We start from the raw sequence: 26,971 nt of genomic DNA, 5'->3' as shown, positions 1-26,971 counted from the left end.
TATTTCACTAGGTATTACAAGTGTATTTACAATATTGTTAACATGCCAAAATAATTACGTATCAGTGTTTATCAAATAATCAAAATTCAGGTGTTGTAATAACTGCATTCAAATAGAAATAGTGGAGACATGAAGAGTTTACTCAAGTGAAAAATGTTTACTGTGTACTTATTTAATTTATTACAATTCTTAGTTATACTGTTTTGGATAAAGTCAGAAGTAAGAAGAATCATCCAGAAAGGGAGGGAACATTGGACTGTAAATTTCACTAGTACTGAAGATTCTATAACCACTTTATTCGTTGACTCAAAACTTTGGCCACCCGAATTGAATTTTGATAAGTAGTGTCTAAACTTTTGAACCAATTAATTCTAATCTACCGAAGGTTTAATTTTGTTAATGATCACTGGGGATGTAAGTAACAATTTATCGTCCATTGTCTTATTTTTTGGAAAAGCAAATAGGAAAGGCTTACTATATTCATTTTTACTAACTGTAAGTTTTTTTTCTAAAATTACTGACAATCCAGGGATAAAGGAATTAAAGGCATATGTTTTTTTTATAGGTACAGGGAGAGGATAACGTAGAAATTATTTATTTATCGCAACGCATTAAAGAAAGTTTCTGCGGATAAAAAAATTATAAGAACTATGCAAGTTTTGTTAGCCCGTGCCTTCGTCCTTCATAATACTATGGTTTTTGTATGATTATTCAATAAGATACGATACATGATTTTTCATTATAGTTAAGTTCGACATCTATTTTCTTGTCCCTTTTCTTAAGTAGGTATTTGATGCGTTTGTTTAAAAATTTTTATTTGTGAAATTTTAAGTTGAACAAACTTGTCTAAATAAATGTCATTAGTAGTTTTAAATACATGATTTCTCATTTTTGGTTATTATTCACGTCGTATTATAGACAGCTTTCCGTGAATATTAAAATGATAAATTATAAAATTATATAAACCAGTTTTGGAGGCCCCGAGGGGACGGGGTCGAAGGCCCGGGCTAACAAAATTGGCATTACTAATATTCATTTAGTTTTTTTTAATTATTCGTAGAAAATTGTTTGTAATTCGATGATATACATATTTCATCAGTATGGCTAAGAACCGGTTCTAATCCAGTGGTTATTTATCAGTTTAGAAGCAATACTGAAAATGTATTTTGTAATTTCTTTTTAATGTCAACGTTCTAGTAAGACTTTAAAAAATACACTTAAGGCAATTTAGTTTCTAAGTTGAGAAAGCAAGATATTATTGTATTAAGAAAAGCAACACCATTATGTTTTTATGGTTGGATAAACAATACTTTAGTAGCTACTCTTTAAATTAATACTTTCCAACTTAAATTTTTATTTTACTGGAATGCCAAATTACAGAATTTTTTTCGTGAAATGCAGAGATAAGACAATGGACAACGATCCATTCTTGCCTTAATTATTTGATTTTTAATTCTGCCTTTTAAAGCATTAAACTAATATGGAGTAAAATAGATTTCTAGATTATCTTTATTTGGTACTGAGTCCTCTTAAATTCTTTTTAATTTGAGATTGTCATTATTTTGGATATTTTGTTCCTTGTTGAAATTACTAATTATTACTCACCGTTTCCCAAACTTATTACGGCTAGTTATGTAAGGAAATCAGGGAGGGAGTGGCCATCGGATTGTAAATTAAACCAGTGCCAAAATTTGATCTAATTCGTTGGCTCAAGAACTTTCGGTACTTTCAATGCATTTATTTTAAACTCGCCACCCTATTTATACTAAGCAAGTTCTTATACTTCGGCTAAAGATTGTTGTCTAAGACAGTTTTAATTAAAATGTTTTTGGCAATATTAATGTAAATTTTTCAAAGAATAAGTTTTAAACAATAGTGAAATATTTCTTTAAATTAATGATTTTTGTGTTTAACGGAACCAATAGAAATATACATTTGTGGCTTTCTCTTTAAATCATCTTAAAAATTAATAGTTTGTAATTTGTAATAAAAATTATTGTTTTTGTGTCTTTTTTTCATAGATGTATGAGAAGTTCTTAGCATTATTATTAATTGCTCCAACAAATAAGTCAAAGCTTGGCAGCTGTTCGTTTTGATTCAGTGGCTGACTGCCCCTCAATAACTCCTCTTATACCTTAAGAATTGTTTTCAAGAAAAATTGTCTAAAAAATTCTTATTTTCACCTTTTTTTATTGTTCTTGTTTGATTGATGTAAAAGTAATTGTTATGAATTACCCTTACCAGAAAAAAGTATTGTTTAAAATATAATTTTGCTAATGATATGATGAAAAGTGGTTTTAAGAATAGATCATGATTTTGGCATGGGTTATGAGGAAGCAAAATATGAAGTGCAGTGCATATTTTTATATAGTAAAACAGTTATGCCATGATTTTAGACATTTTCAGCCTGATCATAATTTTAAATTATTAAAGGTCGTGTTGCTTTTTAGCGTTGGAAAAGCCATATAAAAAGGTTCGTAAGGGATAAGACAATGGAGTATAATAAATTGATATATATCCCCCATTTGGAGAGTAAATTTTATGACACTGGTATTTTGAAACCAACCAATCTAAATCCAATAAATTCATCAAAAGTATTTGAGCCAACGAATAAAAAAACTTGCTTGGTTATAACATTTTAGGCACCAGTATAATCTAAAGTCTAATGTCCCCTCCCCCGGGAGATTTGAAATTAATTTATACTATGGTGGTTTCGAAACCGCTTGATATCCGCTGGATTAAAACCGGTACTTATCCACACTGAAAAAACATGCATTGCATTGTATTACAGACAATTTTTCTTTAATATTAAAATAAAAATCATAAAATCCATACCAGTTTTGTTAGTCTGGACCTTCGGCTCCTCGGGTCTAACAAAACTGTTTTAATCTTATATTTTTTCTTTTTAATATCCGCGAAAAGCTGTCTATATTACAATGCGATAAATAAATATTCAAAAACTGACACATCAAAACAAATAAAGTATAACTAACCGTAAAGAATATTAATAATACTTAAATAATCATCTTTGTGTTCTATTATTGTTCTATATGAGAAATTGTTATTGTTGTGTGGTTTAAGTTTAGATAAAGGGTGTTAACATGCAGTCTTTATCTTCAAGATTAATTGGTTTTTACAGTACACAATTTCAAAGATTTTTTATTTTAAAAGGTATATTAGAAAATTTTATTTTTGTATTATGAATTTAAGTACCTAGGTATTTAAAGAAGGGTTTGATTTCGTGGGTTTCTAAAATTCCAAGTATTATGGAAATTAATAAATGTACACCAGCTATTTTAAGTCTATTCTTGTTATTCTATTTATTCTATGTTAAACTATTGAAAATCTCATGTTAAGTGATGATACCTGCTATTTACAAATGTTTTTTGTTAAATTTCAGATCCTAAAAGTTTCGATGACTTTTTTAAGAATGCAGGAGGCAGAGTTTGATGAAATATTTTACTCAGATGAGGAGAGCTCAGATTCCGAAGTTTATAAGGTAAAATTGTCCATAGATATATTTGGCACGTGACACTAATAATGAGAGCAGGGGAATGCCTTGGCCCATTGACATGCGCAACTCAATACTATGCTCAGTTAGGACTTCAAAATCGGCACAATCAAAGGATTGATTGTCTGTTTGGATGTTACTTAACCTGATTCGTTAAAAAGTACATGATAAGAAATAACTTCTTTCATCTATACCTATGCTTTATTAAGTCTTTAAAAAATATTTATTCTAAAGCCAATATTTTGTGTATTGTGCCCAAAATTACAATTTTAAGTTCATGACTATAATATTATACCTAGAGCCGCCCTAGAGTCATAAAACTGAGAATATTAGACGTGTTATACTTGATATCATTATTAACAATGATATGTCAGCAATCTAGACATACTTACCTAATAAAAAGTACAATAATACCCATTATTAGCGCAGCAATAAGCTATCAGCTGTTATCAATAATGTTAAAGAAAGCGACAATAATTGATAAACTTAGTAAACTTATTGGTGGAAAAGTTTGCACATTTCTAGTTTTGATTCGAAATAATCAAACCTAGTAAAACTACCCAGAGTTATTTTGTGTTGGAGAACTTGATAAAGTTGTTATAAAACTTTGGGTACCAGTTAAATTGGCAGTTTAATATCCCCTCCATCCCTGACAATTTAAAGAAAATTGTTAGTAATTTTACTAACAGAGCAAAATGGTGCATCTTATTTATTTTAGAGTAACTTCGTTACTGATAATAGCCGATTATGTAACATTAAAAGATTTATGTCATATTGTTGTTTTTATTGTTTGTAATTAGCAATTTAACGAAAATACTAATTGTAAGCATAAAATTGTTTTTATAAATATCAAATAACACCTAACTAGCATTTAGTAACTGATTTATTATGTCATGTAGGGTATACATTGTGGTGTTGACCATTACTATTACCTCATATGGGCGATGCTGTTGTTCATCACACTTTACCGTCAGGTCCAACATTCAAGGATACCTAGGAAGAGCCATATCTCTCCCTTTCTGTCCAAACACCCTGGGTAACTGGTTAAGTAACACCCATCAGAGAACCAACTCTTTGATGGCACAAACTTTGTCTGGAAGTACCATCGGTGTATATTAATGAGATGCGCCTATTTTGGGGCAAAGGCATTCCCCCTTCTCTAACTAATAATGTCGCGCACCTGACAAAGCAGCAGTAGGAGCTAATAATGTTTAGTGCATTTAAGTAGCTGTCTATTGAATAGCGGAAAGATTGGAAACTGAAAGGTTTGATTGTTAAAAATTATAAAAGAAAAAAGCTCCTTAGTACATAACTGATAAAAGGGGGGGTTTTTTAATGCAACCATCTCGTAATCAATGTATAAATGGCACTTAGAATTCGAATTTCGATCTCAAATTTTGCATGAGTAATCCTTGGTAGGTCTATTTTCCCTAAATCGAACAAAAAGTTGGAAAAGTAACGGCTGGCAGCTGGCGGCTCAGCTGTTTAGCCGTTTTTTGCCTATTTTCAGGGCAAATTCATCATTAATTACGTAGGAATCAACTTTTAAAAACAGAGTTTTGGTTTGATTCATGTAAAATGATAGCAATAACCATTTTTTAAATTTCTAGTACCAGCTGCTAAACGGCTAGAACCGGCTGAAAACGGCTGGGAGCTGCCAAGAGTATGAAGAGTTGATAGGGCATGTGACATGTCTAGGGGTAGGTTTTTATGGTTGCTGAGCTCAAAAATGCTACCAAAAATAGTGGCAGCCCATCCATATGGCAGCTGGGTAACAGCTGCAGCTCAGCTGGTAGCGGCCAAGAGTAGAATGAGTAGATAGGGCTTGTAACGTGTCTAATGGTAGGTTTTTATGGGTGCTGAGCTCAAAAATACTACCAAAAATAGTGGCAGCTCAATCATATGGCAGCTGGGTAACGGCCGCTGCTGAGCTGGGAGCTGCCAAGAGTTTAATGTGTAGATAGGGCTTGTGACGTGTCTAGGGGTAGGTTTTTAGGAGTGCTAAGCTCAAAAATACTACCAGAAATAGTGGCCGCCCATCCATATGGCAGCTGGGTAACAGCTGCAGCTCACCTTGGAGCGGCCAAGAGTAGAATGAGTACATAGGGCTTGTGACATGTCTAGGGGTAGGTTTTTAGGGGTGCTAAACTCAAAAATGCTACCAAAAGTAGTGGCAGCCCATCCATATGGCAGCTGGGTAACAGCTGCAGCTTAGCTGGGAGGGGACAAGATTAGAATGAGTAGATAGGGCTTGTGACGTGTCAAGGGGTAGGTTTTCATGGGTGCTGAGCTCAATACTACTACCAAAAATAGTGGCCGCCCATCCATATGGCAGCTGGGTAACGGCCGCAGCTCACCTTGGAGCGGCCAAGAGTAGAATAAGTAGATAGGACTTGTGACGTGTCAAGGGGTAGGTTTTCAGAGTGCTGAGCTCAAAAATACTACCAAAAATAGTGGCGGCCCATCCACATGGCAGCTGGGTAACAGCTACAGCTCAGCTAGGAGGGGCCAATAGTAGAATGAGTAGATTGGGCTTGTGACGTGTCTAGGGGTAGGCTTTTATGGTTGCTTAGCTCAAAAATACTACCAAAAATAGTGGCCGCCCATCCATATGGCAGCTCGGTAACAGCTGCAGCTCAGCTGGGAGCGGCCAAAAGTAGATGAGTAGATAGGGCTTCTGATGTGTCTAGGGGTAGGTTTTAATGGACGCTGAGCTCAAAAATTAGTGCCGTCCCTTCTATATGGCAGCTGGGTAATGGCCACAGCTCAGCTGTTTTTTGAGGCTTAAAAAATTGATTATTTCAGTGGAATTAAACTTCTCCCTATTAACATTTTACCTTTTTTTTATGGATATATTACTAATAACTCTTTTTAATTACTAGATTTCACTGTTTCAAGAGCTGAAAACTACCAAAAAACGGCTGAGAAAAGCTAACAATAGCCAAAAGTACATAGCATGTGACGTGTCTAGGGGTAGGTTTTTATGGGTGTTGAGCTCTAAAATACTACCAATAAAAGTTCGGGCCTGTCTATATGGCAGCTGGGTAACAGCTACAGCTGAGCAGCAGCCCTTACCATGCTGCCATTTGGATGGGCTTTTCTATTTTTGGGAGTATTAATGAGCTTGGCACCTATAAAAACTTACACCTCTTTGACACATCCCAAGCTATGTCTTTACTTGTTTACTTTTATCTGTTGGTAACTGTTCTCAGCTAATTTCAGCCGTTTTACAACTAAATCAATACATTGATAAGGTGTTGTTATTAATAATATAAAATGACAATAGTGTATTTTTACTGAAATATTCAATATTTGGTTATCCTTCAATAGTCCCAATAGTCAATGAGTCTTAAATAACGGCTTACTGCTAAGCTTAGCTGTTACCTAGCTGCAATATGGATGGGCGATTTTTTTAGTAGTATTTTTGAGCTCAGCACCCATGAAAACCTACCCCTAAACACGTCACAAGCCCTATGAACTCATTCTACTCTTGGCCGCTCCCAGCTGAGCTGTAGCTTTTACCCAGCTGCCATGTGAATGGGCCGCCACTATTTTTGATAGCATTTTTGAGCTCAGCACCCATAAAAACCTACCCCTAGACATGTCACAAGCCCTATCTACCCATTCTACTCTTGGCCGCTACCAGCTGAGCTGCAGCTGTTACCCAGCTGCCATATTGATAGGCGGCCACAATTTTTGGTAGTATTTTTGAGCTCAGCACCCAATAAAACCTATCCCTAGACACCTCACAGGCGCTATGTACTCATTCTACTCTTGGCCGCTCCCAGCTGAGCTGTAGCTTTTACCCAGCTGCCATGTGGATGGGTCGCCACTATTTTTAATAGTATTTATGAGCTCAGCACCCCTAAAAACCTACCCCTAGACACGTCAAAAGCCCTATCTACTCATTCTACATTTGGCTGCTCCCAGCTGAGCAGCGGCCGTTACCCAGCTGCCATATGGATGAGCTGCCACTATTTTTGATAGCATTTTTGAGCTCAGCACCCATAAAAACCTACCCCTAGACATGTCACAAGCCCTATCTACCCATTCTACTCTTGGCCGCTACCAGCTGAGCTGCAGCTGTTACCCAGCTGCCAAATTGATGGGCTGCCACTATTTTTGGTAGCATTTTTGAGGCTCAGCAACCATAAAAACCTACCCCTAGACATGTCACAAGCCATATCTACACATTCAACTCTTGGCAGCTCCCAGCTCAGCAGCGGCCGTTACCCAGCTGCCATATGATTGAGCTGCCACTATTTTTGGTAGTATTTTTGAGCTCAGCAACCATAAAAACCTACCCCTAGACATGTCACATGCCCTATCAACTATTCATTCTCTTGACAGCTCCCAGCCGTTTTCAGCCGGTTCTAGCCGTTTAGCAGCTGGTACAAGAAATTTTAAAAATGGTTATTGCTATCATTTAACATGAATTAAACCAAAAATATGTTTTAAAAAGTTGATTCCTACGTAATTAATGATGAATTTGCCCTGAAATTAGGCAAAAAACGGCTAAACGGCTGAGCCGCCAGCTGCCAGCCGTTACTTTTCCAACTTTTTGTTCGATTTAGGGAAAATAGACCTACCAAGGATTACTCATACAAAATTTGAGGTCGAAATTCGAATTCTAAGTGCCATTTATACATTGATTACGAGATGGTTGCATTAAAAACCCCCCCCTTACTAGAATATTAAATCGATAATTATTGATCAGCATTTTTCTCTCTTAACCCGTTAGTGCCGAACTTCCCCCCTGTCGTCAGAATCGCTTCAAATTTTAAACACAGCTTCCTTAAGGGATTGTAAGACATTTGTATTTTTAGATTTTTTGATTTGTGGCATACCAAAGAAGTTTTTTTTTTGCGTCGTTTCCGACGCATTCGGACTAATCATTTTACCCATGCGTCTATTATGTACCATATCGGACTAATCATCTTAGGCTTTTACTGTATAATCTATTAGTTGCTTCGCCCCTAACCTCTAGGGTGGGTGGGGAATGTCAGAAAAATAGCATAAAGCCATCCCAAGATATTTATAAAGCTTTCCTGATAAGTAAAACCAATTCAGACCCGAAATTTCTATAATCTTTAGCTTCAGACAAAAACCTTACTACTTTATAGTATGGAACACTATACTAGCAGCGGTTACGCACCTAGAGGCATTAAGGGACCCTTGGGTTGGGGGGGAGTCAAACACCCTCTTTTAATTACAGTTTTTAGAGAAAAATTGATAAAAAATTTTGAGAGGGGTTTATTATTTTCTAGGGGTGATTTCTCCTAGGGCGGTTGTGGTACTCTCCCCGAAAATATTTATAAACCTTACCAGGTCCTATGAGAAGCTACCATGTAAAGGAGAACAATATCGGTTCAGTGGTTAGTGAGATCCCTTTGTACACACAGACACATATATATAGAATGTATATCCTGTTACTTTATTTTAAGGATATACATAACACAGATACTTTACAATCAGTGTCTGTCTGTACGTCCATTCGTCTGCATAAAACAATTCAGAATATAATTATTTGGTACTAGTAGCTACGCCCCTAGAGGCCTTTAGGGGCACTTGAGATGGGGAGAGGTCATTGAATTCAACAACAATATTTTTTTTTTAGATTTAAAAAGAATTAATTTAATTAAGTTAATTCTGTTTTTTTTGTGTTGGGGATTTCTCTTTGGGGTTTTTTTAAGGGGCGATTTCTCTTTGGAGGGTGGTGATACTCTCCCCCAAAATAATTATAAACCTTACCAGGTTCTATGAGAAGCTACCATGTAAAGGAGAACCATATCGGTTCAGTGGTTAGTGAGATCCCTTAGTACACACAGACACATGTAGAATATATATCCTGTTACTTTATTATAAGGATACATCACACAGATACTCTACAATCAGTGTCTGTCTGTACGTCCATTCGTCTGTATAAAACAATTCAGAAAATAATTATTTGGTACCAATGGCTACGCCTCTAGAGGCCTTTAGGGGCACTTGAGATGGGGAGAGGTCATTGAATTCAACAACAATGTTTTTTTATTTTAGATTTAAAAAGAATTAATTTCATGTAGTTTATTCTATTTTTTCTTGTGTTGGGTTTTTTTTTTAAGGGGCGATTTCTCTTTGGAGGGTGGAGGTAACCTCCAAAAAAATAGTTAGTTATAAACCTTCCCAGGACCTATGAGAAGCTACAAAGTAAAAAAAGAAGCATATCAGTTAAGCAGATACACAGAGAGATATCCTTTCACTCTATTACAATGCTTTAGCTAAGAAATATGATTTTGTCGACAATTATATTGAACAACCCAATACATGACAAACCCTCGCCCCCCCTCCCAGCCCCTGTTAGTCCCCAAAGTTTTATAATAACTTTTTCTTATTTGTTGTCTTGCTAACTTTGGGGAATTGTATTTGTATTTTGATTGGTTGGTTTATTAAGTTAAGTGTCCAAATGTTTCAACCACTAAATGTAATCTACAGAAAGATTTTATGGTATAATAGCCCTGAGTAAGTACATCAATTTATCGGCCATTGACTTATTACTTTAGATCCCTAACAAATTCATTTCTTAGTTGTAGTGTAGTTGTTAATTAATTGGATGCAATTGTGTATATACAGACGGACGTATATACAGACAGACCATAATTGTAGAGTATCTGCGCTATTTTCATGAATCCCTTAACAGCTAGGCTGCAATAAAAATTACAGAAGTATAAACATATTTACAGTCTTTAATTGGCTGTAATTTTGATATATAGACAGACATACATACATTCCCTAGTTGTAAGGTAGCTATTATTTATTTGGATGCAATTATGGAAATACAGACAGGTGGACGTACAGACAGACCCTAGTTGTAGATTATCTGCGCTACTATTTTTATATCCTTAAAATAAAGTAACAGGTTATTGTATGTCTTTGTGTGTGTACCAAAGGACCTTGCTAACCACTGAACCTAAATGGTGCTCCGTTACATGGTAGCTTCTACTAGGTCCTGGTAAGGTTTATAGCTATTTTGAAGGAGGGTACCACCACCATCCCGAGAGAAATCACCCCTAGAAAATAAAAAAAACAAAATTTAAAAAAAAACTTGTTCTTTAAAAAATTGTCATTGAAAGAGGGGATTTGACTCCCCCCGCAACCTAAGGGGCCCTAGATGCCTCTAGGGGCGTAGCCGCTGCTTGTATTGTATTCCATACTAAAAAGTAGTAAGGTTTTTTGTCTCAAGCCAAAGATTACAGAAATTGCGGGTCTGAATTGGTTTTACTTATCAGAGAAGCTTTATAAACACCTTGGGATGGTTTTGTGCTATTTTCCTGACATCCCCCACCCACCCTAGAGGTTAGGGGCGAAGCAACTAGCAGATTATAGGAGATTATACAGTAAAATTCTAAAATGATTAGTCCTATAAGGTCAAAAAGGACGTAATGGCTAAAATGATTAGTCCGAATGCGTCCAATACGACGCACAACAAATTATCAAAAAAAAGTATGTAAACTAACTAAAATTAAAGAAAACTTAGCAGAAACTAAAAATATATAATAAATGCTATAATTAATTATAAATAAGTATGTTTTAATTCATTAATAGAAAAAAGTTAGACCTGGTGTGGAAATTTTTTCCTATTTTTTCCACCTCTGCCATGAAAATATGATTTCATCTGGTCATCGAATTAAGTGAGAGCCCAAGCAATGTAGAGGACAAAACTTGAAGCTCTATTCAGTTATTTACAAACATTTAAAAAGGACAGCACAAAAAAATAGAGTGATAGTATAGGTTTGAATTTGTGCGTCGTTTAAGACCCTATTGTCATTAATGGGTTAATTTATAAAACTTAAAAAACGTGCTATCTTTACTTGTGAGAGCAGTTTTTTTGTGTTATAAAAAATGTTAATTATATTGAAACAATGAAAAATCAACATGTTTGAAATGCAGTAACGGACTTTCTGGTAACAATTAAAGACTTTCTACGCTTTCTAGATTGATTGAATTAGCCAATCCATAGTTTCTTAGGGGGTTGACCCGCTATCTCATGAGAGCTCCTAATGATTACCTCACCCTATCCGAGTATGGCTTGACGATCTCCGCAGAGGAGCTTAGGATGAGGATAGTAATGATATGTACGTGAATATTTAATATCATTATCCAAACTTACTCAATAATCAGCTCATTAGATAGTTAAGTACTGGATGTTTTTTAATGTTTACATCTGACAATGAACAAGGAAAAAATCGTCCTTGTTTAATATTTAATTAATATGATTGTAATATTTTAGGCTAGCAGAATATCCCGATATTTTTCGCAGAAATCTGAGAGCATATTTTCTTCACGTATTCGCCAGTCCAGTGTTTCTCCCGATCATGACATACCATCATCTAATAACTCTGGTATTTTTATTGACAGGTGAGCTACACATTGGTTTCTTTATATCCGTTAAAAATATTCTTGTACTATCTGTCTTAAAGAAAAAGACAATGAATGCTATTTTTTTGTACACTCCTAATTATTTTAAAATTATCCCTTCTGTAGATTAAAATTATTGGTGGAAAAGCTTACACACTGCTATTTTATTCTATTTAATCAAGATTGATAAAAGTCTACAAGGTATTAAAGCAAAGAATGATAAAGGAAGTTAAAAAAACTTTTAGGATCAGTTAATTTATACATTAAGAAAGAATAGCAGTAATATAATAAATCCTGCGACAGTATGAAACTACGGGGCATAGAGACTGTGTAGACACTGTATTTCTTACTTTCATTCAGTGAATACGTAAAAGGGTCTGCGGACAAATCTAATAATAGAAAAGCGTTGCTCCGAAAGATATTAATTTTCTCTCATAATTAAAGTTGTTGAAATATTTGAAATTTATCTAGATAAAGAGATTAACATTATACGATAAGAATTTTTCTTCGAAAATATTTCTTTTTGTCTTAAGATATTATAAATTCTATATTGAAAATAAATATTAACAAAAAAGTAGGGAATATTTAGAGAAAGGTATACATATTTGATAACGATTTGAAAGTCATTTAGTAACGATGCATAAAAAACTTTTGATTATTAACGACAAATTGAATTACCTCTAATAGAAGAGAATGAAAGAAAGATAGAAAATCACGAAACCTTAAAAAAGATATATATCCTTTGTTGCATGACCGACGGACCAACAGACAAAGTAAATTGTATAATGTATACTGGATGCTTTTAAAGTGTCTCGGGCTTCTAGATTTATTCAATAATTCGCCCACTTGTTCTCTTTTTCTTTACATAATTCTTATGTATCTATATTTTAATTCCTTCGAAATTTGGACTCATCCTAAGTTTATGACTTTTGAAAAAAAAGTATGTTGTATTTGCCTTTTCTTCTAAGTTTTTATAAGGACCCCTAAAAAGGTGTTCTCCAAAAAGTTTTCTGTTACTCTTCAGAAGATTTTGTTATATAAGCTTTTTTATGAGATTCTAAAACATGAGGCTATAAATTGAAAATAATATAAAAAAAAATTCAACAAAACTTTTCTTATTTTTCATTAAAATAAAAAGTTTTTTTTCTTATTTGGTCTCTTGATATATTTGTAACATGATTAATAATTTTAAAATGAGTTTTGTAAAGGTATATCAGGTTACCCCTAATATCCTCGTATTAAGTGCACACAGTAAGAACTCATCATTCCAGGGAATTTAGGGAACTTTAATATGAGGAAACAAGAACAATTATATCTATTAGGAGCACAGCAAGAATAATGCCACAAAAAATAAGCATAAGAACTCATCTTTCAATAAAGGGTTCTTCTTAATGTTAAAATTATAAAAACTTTGAGTAACAACTATTAGACACTTTTAAGTATTGAGTTAAAAGTTGGAAAGATAAGAAGCAACTATCACAACATTTATTAATACCAGGGAAAAGGTAATGTGATTCTGACAAACAAATCTAAAGAACATTTTCCCCACAACCCTCCGTCTCTTTTTTCTCACCCTTCTTACCCACTCCCCTTTAGTTACGTAAAATAAGATTTACTCCAACTTTACTCAAACAAAATATCAAATTTTGCGGCATTTTCTATTGGAATTAATTGGCTAAATAGCAGCCCCTGATTAATACAAAGTTCATTTGTAAGAGGAGGGGGTGGGATGATTATTTTACATATATCTTTATAGTTGTCTATAATTAAAATAGGAACATGTTTCTTTAGTAGCCGTAAAATATTAATTCTTTTTTCAGTATAATGACTACGAAACCGATTGATAAGAACCGGTTTTCAGATATACTGAATAATCATATGTAGCATAGCATTTAAGAAACCTGTCTATAATACAATGAGATAATAACTAATAACCAAGTATTAAAAACTCATAAAATCTGACGTTTCATAGGTTGAGACAAAATTACAAAATTAAAAAAAACTTAGTATGGACTAAAGAAAATAGAATAAAAAAAAACATAGTTTTATAGCTCTAGACAATTTTTTTCAACGTTGCTGTGACGGACAGATCCAAATTAAAGGCAATATTTGCAAAAGAATACCTACCTATGTAATTTATTTAGTTTTGCATATATTTCAAAATTTTTGTTTTGCCGAATCATTTACCTATCACTTTATTATTGATTATATTTAAGCTAAAATGTTTGAATTTGAAACCCTATCTCCTTGATCCTATTAAAAGATAATCTTTCTTATAATTTCTTTTTTTCACGCCAGTTTCGTTAACATGCTAAGGATTATAAAATCATATTTTTTTAGCCCAGCTGTTTTACATGTTACTTTGTCTGTCATATTAATTTTAGAATCATTACAAGGAAGTCAGTAGCTGTCCTTTTTTAATAGAAAGATTTTATTCTTTTGAAAGCAATTTTCATATGATTTCGGAATAATGATTGCTAGAACGATTAGGTACAATATTGTAAGCGAAGAATCTCCATAATCAAGTCATAAAAAGTAAGTTTGGAAATTGGATTAGACTTATTCGAATTTTTGCTCAGACTTCTGAAGAATGTTGAATTCTAATTGCGTTGTCCCTCTACATACATTTGTGAATGTCTAATCTTATTCGTTAAACTTTTATTGATGTTGTCATACTTATTAGCTTAAAATTGTTTTATTTCTTTGTTACTGTGCTACCATCAAATATAGCTGTCCTTAATATTCTATGCTTTGCTTCAGATTTATGTTTTTATCAAATGTAAATCTGTACAAATAGAAAGTATCTTAACCTAATCTTCTTTGACGTAGGTCCTTTTAAAATATTGTGTCAAAATTAGTTGATGAAATTTCAAAGTATAGGTACTTCAACTAAATAGTATTTTAAAAAATTGCAATTTTAATAAAAATATTTAAAATTGGTTTCATTTTAGATGCAAAATAAATCTACACAAATATAAAAGCCGAATAAAGTTTCTGCGCTACAGTATATCTTCAACAGGAAAGTTAGCTTTCCTCCGCTCAAAATCTATCTTCTCAATAGCGTTATGACTGTTGATTAAGGTGTTATTATTAAAATTGGATACCCTAAAATAAATCATTAATAGCGTTATGAACGAAGGGACAAATTGATTTATAAACTAAATGCTCATTAGAGCCCTCGATCATCTTTTGTATAATCTTCAAAGAAAAAATGTTTTTACCCAAATAAACCTAACTTACCGACATTTAAAGTCATCGAGTAGCTTCGCTACTAAAAGTTGCACATTATAATTAAGCCTACTTAGTAAATACCCCATTCTTATTAATTTTGTTCTTGTTGGGTAAGTGTACATAACAACTACCTAGCTTTTTAACAAAACATTTAAAGGTATTTTCGATAATATCAACTTTATTTTTGTAATGCATCCACTCTAAAACATTACACGTTTGTCAATATCTCTTTCTGAACAAAACTAGTTTATGATTATCTAATATCTAAATTCTAAATATTTTTTTAAAAATCACCTGGCAAAATTTGGATTTGATCCTTTGCTGTGCTATTTTTTGAAGCATTTAGTTTTGGTTTTGAAAAAACACTTCCTTTTTTGCTTATTATTAAGTGCATGTATCGTATACACGTAACATGCAATTCGTGTTAGTAAATTAAAGAAATACACATTCTAACATTGCTGGATAACGGGCATTTTCTTGACATGGATATAAAGAGATAACTTCAATTTGTAGCGTTTTACAATTGGAAATAAATTGTTTTCAAATTAGGATAGATAATGTTGAAATATCTTTTAAACCTCTGTGGGGATGGTTTTAACATTTAGTCGTTTTTAGTGTACCTGAACCTTTAAAGGATATTGCGTTTGTATAATAAGATTATTCAAAATAAAAGGACATGTAACACTTTATTCCAAGTTTTACGTTGTTCTATACTTTTGTCCCTGGCTGTTAAAAAAAATCATGTAAACTAATTAAAAGGTCCTACTTTGCACAAAACTTTTTTCTTGTAAAACACCAGGGTTATAGTAATATTGCATTAGAAGATACATTAATCTTTACACTTATTATTAAGTCTAAAATTCTGCCTTTGATAGCTGCTAAATATTGGATGCAAGGAGGAATTGCTCTATAAAATAAGATTATTTTAGGTGAAAATGATTATGATTTTTTAGGGGAATGGGGGAAAAATTAAGCATTGGAAACACTTTTTAATGAAATATTGTACAGACGGTAATTGGGGTAGCTCCGGTGCTTTCATTACAATAATTAGAAATAAACAGCTAATTTACAGATTTGTTAATATACCCGGGATAATTGAAATGATATTAATCAACAACAATTTCGTCTGCCCAATATTTACAAGTAACCAACCAAAATTCCTTACTTTATAATTGGAGTAAATATGAAATAATATTTCATAGTCCAACCCCTGTAACCCTGAAAATATAACAGTGACAATACGTGTTAAAAATGCACCTTAAGTGTCTAAAATTAACTGTAGCTTAATGAGAAAACATTAGTAGATAATATAAAGCTGTTTATTTATTTTAGTCTACTACCACTTATATGCATTGCATAAAAGAATATCAAAACAGTTAAAATTAGCAGACTTATTTTAAAGCGGAAAAAAACATAAGTGAAATACAAATATAATGCGAGTATGTAATCTGAAGTATATACACATATTTTCTAATGATAGCACAGCCCCTGAAGTCTTATGTGTCTTAGTAGTATGTATGGGCGCACTAGGGATCTAAAGGGATAAGACAATGGCCGATAAAGAGAGGAGTAGGTTGCGCTAAAAATCCGTAAAGGTGTGAGGTTTAAGGCTTAAAAATAGTAGAAAGATATTATTCACTAAATATGTGTATCTTATTAAAAAGAACTAGGTATAGACAACAATTTTTTTTTAAAAGTTAACATAAATTTTTATCGTTCTACTACTGTTTTTAACTTAAAACACACAACCTTTACGGATTTTACCCGCAACCTACCTATCCCTTTTTCTAATGATAGCACAACCCTTAATGCTTATGTGTATGTTTGGACGGACAGGCCATAGAAGAAGAAAAGCAGTGCTTCTAAAAATATGAAAATAATTTCAAAAAACAAACTGATGCTGAGTGCTGATTTTGAGTTCAAGTTTCTTTCTATAACCTTGTAAATCTTAAGAAAACCAATCCTTTCTTTCTGTCATTTGTATCATTTTGACATCTTCAACATCTTCAGCAAATTATGCAATAATGATAACAAAATCAAGAAGGACAAGGACAAAACAATAATGAAAAAAAGTATAGATTCCAGGGATCTTAAGGTAAAAGGCAGTGGACGCTAAATTAATGCATGTGTATTATGACAAACAAAATCACCACTTCTGTAGAATAGAATCGTAAATTGTGAGAAATATTAAAAATCTCAAAAGGTTTTGAAGCCAACGAATAAGAGAACATGTCTATGAAACTTTGGGAACAATCATAACAAGGTTATGAGAACTGAACATCTGCTTTATAACTCACTTTGTTTGTCCATTCCTTGATCTTGTTTGAGCTTCGCTATTATTGGATGTTGTCCTCCTTGTTTTTATGTTGATCACAGAATTTATCAAAATATTGTTAACTGTAGCGCTTTATGAACCGTTTTTATATGATTCTAAAATTATCATCTAAATGAAATCAATCATTTACTAAAATCATTAGTGAAGCAATATCCACTCTGATAATTAATTTTACATATTTAATCTATATGTAATCTAATGTTATAAAAACAGTTAGTAGTGCACTAGTTTAAAATTGTTTTCTTAGTGCATACAATACAGTGGAAAAAAAAGTATTGCCTAAAAGTTTTAGTCTTTTTTAGATTTATGTTATATCTATAATACAAAGTAAAACGATGTCTGTCCGTCTGTCTGTCCGTCTGTCCGTCTGTCCGTCTGTCTGTCCGTCTGAAGCTTAAGATCTCAGTAACCACTAAACCGATTGGGCTCTACTCTTCAGGGAATATACCTACTGGTCCTGTGATGGTTTTAAGCTATTTTCTTGGGGGGTGGGACACCCCCAACCCCCCCAAAAAATGAAAAATACCCCCCCCCAAAAAAAATTTTTTTTACTTTTTCTTTTTAAATCTAAAATACGAAAAATTAGGTTGATCAAACCTCTTGGGGCAAAGCCCCTAGAGGCTAGGGGCGAAGCCGCTAGTTTCTAATTAAAGTAAGTGGATATATGTTAATAATGTATTAAATTTTGATTAATTGGTTTATTAAGTTGAGTGTCCAAACGTTTCAACCGTTATTTGTAAACTACAGAAGGGGTAATATTGCGTATAATCATTGTAAATTGTACGTTAATTTATCGGCCATTGTCTTATTCCTTTATATCCCTGGTAATTATAGATAAATAATGTAGTGCAACTAAAACAAAATCAACCACATAGTCATTAGAAATCAGGATTAAAAGGGATATCATCCTACATAAAAAAATTTTACATTTTATATATTGGCGACTATTCCCCTTATGCTTCTAGGGACATTTTAGGGAAGAAATGGAAGTCGTTCTTCCCACTTTTTATTTTTTTCAAAACTTAAAAAGTAAAAGAATGCTAAAGACTGTTTCTCTTTTTTTCTTATTGTCATTGAAGGGTGGAGGTATTCCTCCCCAAAAATAGTTAAAAACCTTCCATGAACCAGTAATTTTATAGAAAGATGGTTTCTTCCTATATTAGAATTTAAAATATTGGAAAGGGGGTACAGGAGTTAAAATTATATTTGTCTCTTGGAGGGCTAAATCTACTTTCATGATAAAAAGAAACTGTCTACCTTCCCTGAAGAGTAGAATCTAATCGTTCTATGCTGCTAGAAAGATCTCTTAGTCAAAATAGATAAACAGACATCAAACATATAATCTTAAACTTAAAGAGGTTAACTCACAAACAAAATATGAATTACATAATTATTTAGTCAATACAAATTGTTTCTAGCATTTTTAAAGGATTTTTACTAATATTTTAGAAGATATTTGTTCGTTATAATTTTTAATCCTCAATCATTTCAAGCCCTGAAAAAAAACTAAACCGCGGATGAGACACAAAATTAAGGAAGTCATGCAAAAAAGAGTTATTTATTTTTGTTGCGTTTGCACTGTGTTTTATGTTTCATTTGATTTTAGTAATGTGAAGTTTGTCTGTTTGTATATAAGGGGGGGGGGGGGGTTAATGCAACCATCTCGTAATCAGTGAGCAAATGACACTTAGAATTCGAATTTCGATCTGAACTTTTGCATGAGTAATCCTTGGTAGGTCTATTTTCCCTAAATCGAACAAAAAGTTGGAAAAGTAACGGCTAGCGGCTCAGCCGTTTTTTGCCTAATTTCAGGGTAAATCCATCATCAATTACGTAGGAATCAACTTTTTAAAACATATTTTTGGTTTAATTCATGTTAAATGATAGCAATAACCAATTTTAAAACTTCTAGTACCAACAGCTACCGTCTAGAACCGTTTGACAGCGTTTTGGAGTAGAAAAGAGTATTATGTTGAGAGAGGTTTCGTGACTAATTTGCAATATAGATATCAAACAAATGGCAAAACAGATGAGCCGCCAGCCGTTAGCCGTTTCTTTTCCAACTTTTTGTTCGTTTTAGGGAAAATAGATCTACCAAGGATTACTCATGCAAAATTATAGATGGAAATTCGAATTCTAAGTGCCATTTGCTCACTGATTACGAGATGGTTGTATTAAAACCCCCCTCTTAAAATTAAGTCATTTTTGCTTCTAAAAAAATTTAAATTATCAAGTCTGTTATTTCACAAGTACCTAATTCTTCTTTTAGTAGGTAAAATTGTCAAAAATATTATTCATTCAAAAATGATTTTTAAAACAGAGGTGAATTCTTAAAAAAAAACTTTTTTCTCACTAAAATCAGTTTGCCTCACTAAAATTTTAGTGAGGGAAAATTATCCCCTCTAATTTTTCAGTGAGCCACACTGATTATAGTGAGGCAATTTTTGAAAGCGAAGCTTTTCTATAATTAGGGTAACGGATAGCTTTTTTCGCTAATTTTACGAAATTTGATCTTTAAAAGATTTCTTAATAATCTTATCTTTGAGAAAGTATTTTCAGTCATTGCTTAAATGACATTGATCTAAAGGTATTAAAACTGGATCACTTTTCTAAAAACTTTTACATTAATAATACAGGTTATATAGATATATGTAAATTTTTAAAAGCGAAGCTTTTCTATTATTAGGGTCGGTCCGTCCGTACGTCCGTCCGTATGTCCGTCTGTCCGTAACGGATAGCTTTTTTCGTTAATTTAGGCATGTTACAATTGTCCTATCGATTTCAAATTTTGCATGGTGATTCCTTTAGTAGTCAGGTACGATTTAAAAAGCGTAGCAACTCTATAATTATTACCAAAATGTCTGTACGTCCATTTTTAACATGTTGATTTTTTCCTTTTTTAACAACAAATTTTTATGTGATCTAATCATCGGATTGATCTGATTTTTGGTATATTGATTCCTGGGACAACAAAGTATAATGTAATAAACAAAGCAACTCTATAATCAAGTCCTAAAAATGTAAGTATGTCTATAAACATTATCCTGTATCAAGCAGTTTTTTAACAAATTTACTTAGGTACAATTTTGCTTTGACTCTTGTACATTTATATTAGGATTATTCAGTTCTGACACTCTACAAGTGTTAATGTCCGTTTGTCCTACCGTTTCAGTTCTTCGCTTTTATGGATGTTGTCATCTTTGTTTTTTAAAGAATTCACCTCAGATTATTATTTTCAATATCTAACCAGCAATTGAAATATACTTAATTCAATTAATAAAATAAATCGAAAATGATCCCTTTTACGTCAGTAGAGATCGTTTTCTCAGATTTTTTATTCAATATTAAATAGATAGTTATGTAAGTCCAAAATATGGTTAAAAAACATCCTTATATGATTGAAGGGAAGCCTTAAACATGAAAAGTAAAAATCTTGTAAACGTAGTAAGTTCCAGTTAAGGGCATTATTCATTTTAGGTTAAATAATTCTTAATTCGGACCAGAAACTTAAATCCCACCGTCAGGGTTTTGGATCCGGATCCTTGGACTCAAAAAAATGCGGAAAAAATGGAAAAATCTACCTAAATTTATATAAAATCTCAGACATTCTCTTGATGAGAGCCAATCTTTAAGGTTTAGGGTCAGACTTGAAAATTAAAAGTATTTTTGACTTCGAATTAAAGAAAAAATATTTTTGAAAAGTTTGGAGATTTTATTTTTATTGTCAAGGATCCGCAAAAAATCAATGCGGATCCGAAACCCTGCCCACCGTTTTTATTTATTTGAATCTACAGTTTTGTGTGCTACAATTTCTTTTCATTATTTCAGTGTTTTCACTTTAAAGGGATGGACTTTTTAAGTACAGGTTCACAAAGTTTTATAATAAAATTATCTTCATCGTTGGCATATAATCTCTAAGGAATTTTATCAAGGTTGGTACCAGCTATCACTGTGTAAACTCTTTTCCACCATTAATCTACAGAAGTGATAATTTTCTTTGTGTTAATTATAGGTGTATATAATTTTTTTCTAAAAATTTTTTTTATTTCAGCCCTATCAATCAAATATCAAGTGGATTTTGTAACCTATGGGGAAAAGAAGATAAATTGGACTCCAGGTTTTGGTCTATTTCAAATATTGAAAAACAAGATATTAATAGGGTAATTAAAGAAAGGTATCTTAGTAGCTAGGCTCCAGGGGCACTTGAGGAAAGGAGAAGTCGATCCTCCTCTTTACAGTTTTATTTTTTAAAAGTAAAAAAGCAAAGGTATGAAGTTTCTTTCTGGGAGCTTTTTCTTTTTGGAAGTTGCATGTATCTCGTCCTGTAATAGTTATAACCCTACCCATATTCCCAGAAGAAAAATATCGGTGCTGAGGTTAACAAATTTCATCGCTATACACACACACACACAGACAGATATCCTGTTACTCCTTTATAATACTTGAAATTGACCAATAATGAATTTCCAGCAAACGTATGTCATACTCGGCTATTATCAAAAAAGATCCATTTCCAACCAATTCTAATAATATTATTAAGGTAAGATCAGTAGTTCTAGTAGCGCAGCTACTCAATAACTTTGTTATGTCTCTGCTCGTACGTCCAAAATGTTCATTCTTGGTATTACAAGGACTCAATATATATTATACATATAATTTTAGGGAGGAAGCAGACATTGAAAGATATATCTACACCCCTTTCTTTTTCCCAATTTTATACTAACAGTGGCATCATTTTAAATAAGAAATTGAGGGGAATACTATCTTCCATTGTCTTATCCCCGTATCCCTTTATTGTTCTAATATTAAAAATCGACGAGAGTCAATAAAAATTAAATTAATAAAATGCATTAATTAAGAGCAATTAGAAAAAATAATACTTTCTTTTGTATACTTATTAATGAAATTTTGCGACCATAATAAAATATTAATTATTAAAGGTTTATTGTCAAAAAGAAATGACATTTGTATGATGTTTTTATCGCCATAAGAAATATATTGGACAATAAAAAGATGTTTAATAAAATAGGACAACACTTTTTTGTTACTTTCATTGTGGTAATGACATTATCATGTTAACCTACTTTAGTTTTTTTACATACCACTTTTTACCAAATTACATTGAAGTGGATTTACAGGGTATAGTCCCTTTCGTGGCAACGCACCTTAAGAGGTGATTCTTTGTATTTTTCACAAAAGATTTCCCCCTATTTGTAGCCCCTGCGGGGCCAAATACCCAACCTTGTGAGGCAATCACCTAACCCAATATAAACTAAAATAACCTATAAAAAGCCATTTTTAAAATACGACGAATCGCCTCTCAAGGGGCGTGCCACGAAAGGGACTATTCCAGATTTAACTTTTTAAATTATCTATTGTATGGTATCTTAATGGCCGTTAAAACGATGGTCCCAAATAAGTTTCCTTCTAAATGCTCTTCACAATTTTAAAAAAATTAAAGTTAGGTATACTTGGAATAACTGCGTAACATGTTTTTTATGTTGGCTATCCGTTCCAACTCACAGTCAAAAAAAGTATGGGAGGCTAATTTAAAATGTCGTCTTTGATTACAGGCAGAGAAATTGAAAGTAAAGCCTATGGTACCAGCTGCCGCTGCCACGGTCAAGAGCAAAGGAGGTCTACAGTCTACTGGAAAGGTCGCTGAAAGTGCATTAGCTGCTGGTTATAGGTAAGTCAATATAAAGGACGTGGAACAAAAATGAGAACTTTCAATTTGAGCGGCTTGTGTGATTTTTTATCTGATTTACTTGCAATTTGCATTTTCCAACTTTCCTCAAACTTTTCTACATAGCTGCTTAACTACAGATGGTACAAATATTTTACTTATATTTTTAAAAAACAAAAGCTTATGGCGGTTTTAAAGAAAAGCATAGCATTTTTATATGTAGTATTATTACAAGTCGCGCAATTTGTATTTTTAAAAGGTACGCAATCTTTGCAAATTCTTTATTTAAAATTGAAGATTCGCCTATTGAATCATATTTTAAAGCTACATACTCTAAAACTATTGTATTTGAAAGTGTAAGTTTATTGTTTTAGTGACAAAATTTCTATATTTTTACTTCGCAACAATTTACTGTTCCAATTTGAACTTGACTAATTATGATGTGCATAAAGAAGGAGGATGTATTGAGTTTTTCTGTCTCTATTTAAAAATTGGCTAATCCTAGCTGCCTAAGTTTTTGTTAAAAGCACTTTAAAAAATAAAATCTCCAATTGTTCCTTTGGGATTATATGTCTAAACATGAAGGGTTTCATAGCCTCTCTCAAACTAATATTTATCTTTTGTTAAGGTTTAAAGCCAAAGATCCAGTACCTGACCCACGTTATCCTGGTGACCAACAACTTATGGTAAGTATTTGTTCAGACAAATAATTGCAGAATGTTTACATGCATATTTCGTTTTTTTTCTATCCTTTTATAGTGCAGAAATACAGTTAAAATATTTTTCGGACTATTTTTAATAAAATTGCACATTAAAATTGCACCTCGGGGCTAAAAAAAACTGGTTTTTATCTTATAATTATACATTCTATATCCGCGGAAAGCGGTTTATAATACGATGAAAGAAATAACTATTCTTTATTATTTTTTTCAGGTTGGCCCCATTCCCGGTTTTTTGGAGCACGATGTTATATACAATAATCTCAGGAGCATTTTTCAATCTAGAGGACCTGTTTGTTTCATGTTTATTCATAAGGTGATTATATTTCTCTATCTCTATACCCTGTATTATATAATCTAGAGGACCTGTTTGTTTCATGTTAATTCATAAGGTGATTATATTTATATTTCTCTATACCCTGTATTACCTATATAATCTATAGGACCTGTTTGTTTCATGTTTATTCATAAGGTGATTATATTTATATTTCTCTATACCCTGTATTATATAATCTAGAGGACCTGTTTGATTCATGTTTATTCATAAGGTAAGTCTATTGTCTCCCTGAATACAAGTCATGTGCGACTGACCTCTATGGCCTGCTTTGCTATTCGTCTTATAGGGTTTGCTGAACTTCGACTTCTATTTGTTGTTTAACAAGTGGCAAGTGGCTGCTTATTTATGTTCAGGGGCTGCTATTCAGCCAATTGATTCCATTTGAAAATATAATATCTTTTAAAATCTGGTTCGATTCTCGGAAGTGAATTATAGAGAACACCAAGAACATTGATTTTTAGGACATATGTAGCACTTAATTTTTAAAGTTTTTTTTAAAAATCCTTTTAAAATATTGCTAGAATCCGGAATTCGAATTCGGAATCCGCCAAAATTAAGAATCCGGAATCCGCACGAATCCGCCACTTTTTTTGACGGATCCGGAATCCGAATCCGGCCCGAAAATTCGACGGATTACCATCACTACTATAAATTACATCTATACCAAAACGTTTTAGAATCACGTTATCTTAAGCATTGGCCCAGCAATTCAACATATGTTACTTTTATTGAATATTGATTGGAGGGTTCTGAACAAGTAATAGTTTAATCTATTCAATGTAATTTTTTAGATTGTTGTTTCCATAACTGACTAGAAATAAGTTTTTAATTAACATGTTAAGACAAAATATTTTTTTTTCTTTTCAGAGCGCTGTGAAAGACGTCGATAGCGGTAATCCGGTTAAATTTGGTTATGTCGTTTTTGCTGAAAAGGGAGTCGCTCAAAAGGTAATTAAAACAAGTTTTAAACATAAAGGACTATTCTAACATGCCTAAATTAACGATAAGCTAAGGTTGAGACTTTAATGTAGATATATTGTTTCCCATCTCACTGAATAAATTACTTCTATCCTATATAAAAATTGAATAATTCTAAAAAGCAACAAATAATAAAATTATTTTTGTTTTCATTTATTTAAAGGAAACCTTAAACGAATCCTTAAAATGACTTTCACAGAATTGATTCTTTTCATAACCCTATTGTTCTTATTTCAAGGTGTATTTTTATCCTTTTAAAGCAAAATCTCAAAACGATTTATATAAAGAACAACCAAACATACAGACGAAAACGACGTATAAAAGCTGATAGATCTTCAGATTATTCAGACGCCTATCTCATAACGTTGCTGATCTTTCTCATATTCCTTCATATAAATCCTTATACTAAAGTAACAGGATGTTTGTCTGTCTGTGTGTCTGTCTGTGTGTCTGTACCGAAGGATCTCGCTAACCGCTGAACCGATCGGGTTCTCCTTAACAGGTTAGATTCTCATATGTCCTGGGAAGGTTTTTTAACTATTTTGGGGGAGGGTACTACCACCCTCCTAAAAGAAATGACAAAAAATTGAAAATTTTCTTAAAATCTGGGAGACTTCAACGTAACATTAAGAGGTATCCGTAAAATAAAGAATTATCGTAAACTTTAACAAACAGAAACATTTAAAGTGCCACTAGAGGCCTCTAGGGGCGTAGCCGCTAGTAGCGAATATAGGAATATTGTTAGCCCCGAGGGAGCGAAAGCCGATACTAACAAAACTGGTATTTTTTTATTTTATTATTCATGAAAAATTGTCTCTAATACGTTGCTATACATGATTTTAAGTTGTGGCTAAAAAACGGTTTCTAATCCAGCTGATATTAATCGGTTTCGAAGCCGTACTCGACATGAAATGATAACATTCACAAGTTTTCAAGCGGTTCAGAAGTTTTCGAAATCTAAATCTACAGACAAAAAAACAACTTACTGCTATACATTATACAAGCGGATTAGAGGTCTCTATGGGCACTTGATTTGGTTGGGGGTCCGGAAAGTCGCCCCCACCCTGCAATCAAATTTTGATTTGAAAAGAAAAAGTTAAAAACTGTTTTGGCGATTTACCTCCCCAAAAATAGTTGTAAACCTTTTAAGAAAAAATATTAATATATCTGTAAAAGAGATCCATATCGGTTCATTGTTAGCGAGATCCTTCGTTACAGACAGACACACACACACACAGAGATCCTTATACTTTTTTATAAGGATGATATTTTAAAGCTAATATTGCAATTTTTTCAGGTTTTAAAAGAGGGCAAAGTTGTTTTTGGCGGTGGTCATGAAATAAAGGTGCGTGCTATGCTGGGAGAAAAGGAGTAAACACAGCCACCACCACCCCCCCAACAACACAAGTTTTTTCAAATTTTTTCATTCATAAATAATAAATAAAACTAAATTATCCGGTGTGAAAATGTATTAATTATTAACTTTAATGTGAGAAAAAGATTAAATATTTTAAATTATTACAAAAAAAGAATATTTTTGGCATTTATATTTTTCATTAAAAGAAATATTTTTGGCAATTTTCAAAGATTTTTCCTTTTTTTTCTTGTGCATTTTTAAGATGTTTTGTCTGGTGTTTTTCAGCATTTATATTTACATGACTTTGTATGGATGTATTTGTACTTGTTAATCCGGGCCTCATATCAATAGATTAAGACCTTTTTTATGACAACTTTTTTAATAGTTCCTAAATGTTTTTGATATCATTGTATTTTTCGT

General features: G+C 32.7%; 2 protein-coding genes across 4 annotated transcripts in view; both read left to right on the top strand.

The window, feature by feature from the left end:
• LOC145319233 (uncharacterized) overlaps positions 1-3,401 on the top strand; it is a 70,817-nt gene extending 67,416 nt beyond the window's left edge. Inside the window, exon 34 of the mRNA XM_080161220.1 lies at positions 91-3,401. The gene's annotated coding sequence lies outside the window, so the exon portion shown is untranslated. The remainder of the gene's footprint in view (positions 1-90) is intronic.
• Positions 3,350-26,971, top strand: LOC145319234 (uncharacterized). 3 transcript variants are annotated; one of them, XR_013879785.1, is made up of 10 exons: positions 3,350-3,499; positions 11,781-11,908; positions 21,526-21,591; positions 21,945-22,014; positions 23,048-23,163; positions 23,789-23,846; positions 24,094-24,195; positions 25,084-25,164; positions 26,492-26,683; positions 26,837-26,971. XR_013879785.1 is itself a non-coding variant. In XM_080161235.1 (9 exons), exons 1-9 carry the CDS (start codon positions 3,350-3,352, stop codon positions 26,567-26,569), a joined length of 849 nt encoding a protein of 282 aa, XP_080017361.1. In that variant the 3' UTR covers positions 26,570-26,971. The 3 variants fall into 3 exon arrangements, 1 of the variants encoding a protein (XP_080017361.1); XR_013879784.1 differs by having other exon boundaries at positions 26,814-26,971; XM_080161235.1 differs by having other exon boundaries at positions 26,492-26,971.

Source organism: Acartia tonsa, chromosome 1, assembly GCF_053477335.1.
Source record: "Acartia tonsa isolate MP-2025a chromosome 1, ASM5347733v1, whole genome shotgun sequence".
Lineage (NCBI taxonomy): Eukaryota > Metazoa > Arthropoda > Copepoda > Calanoida > Acartiidae > Acartia > Acartia tonsa.
This window is presented reverse-complemented; position numbering and strand designations above follow the sequence as displayed.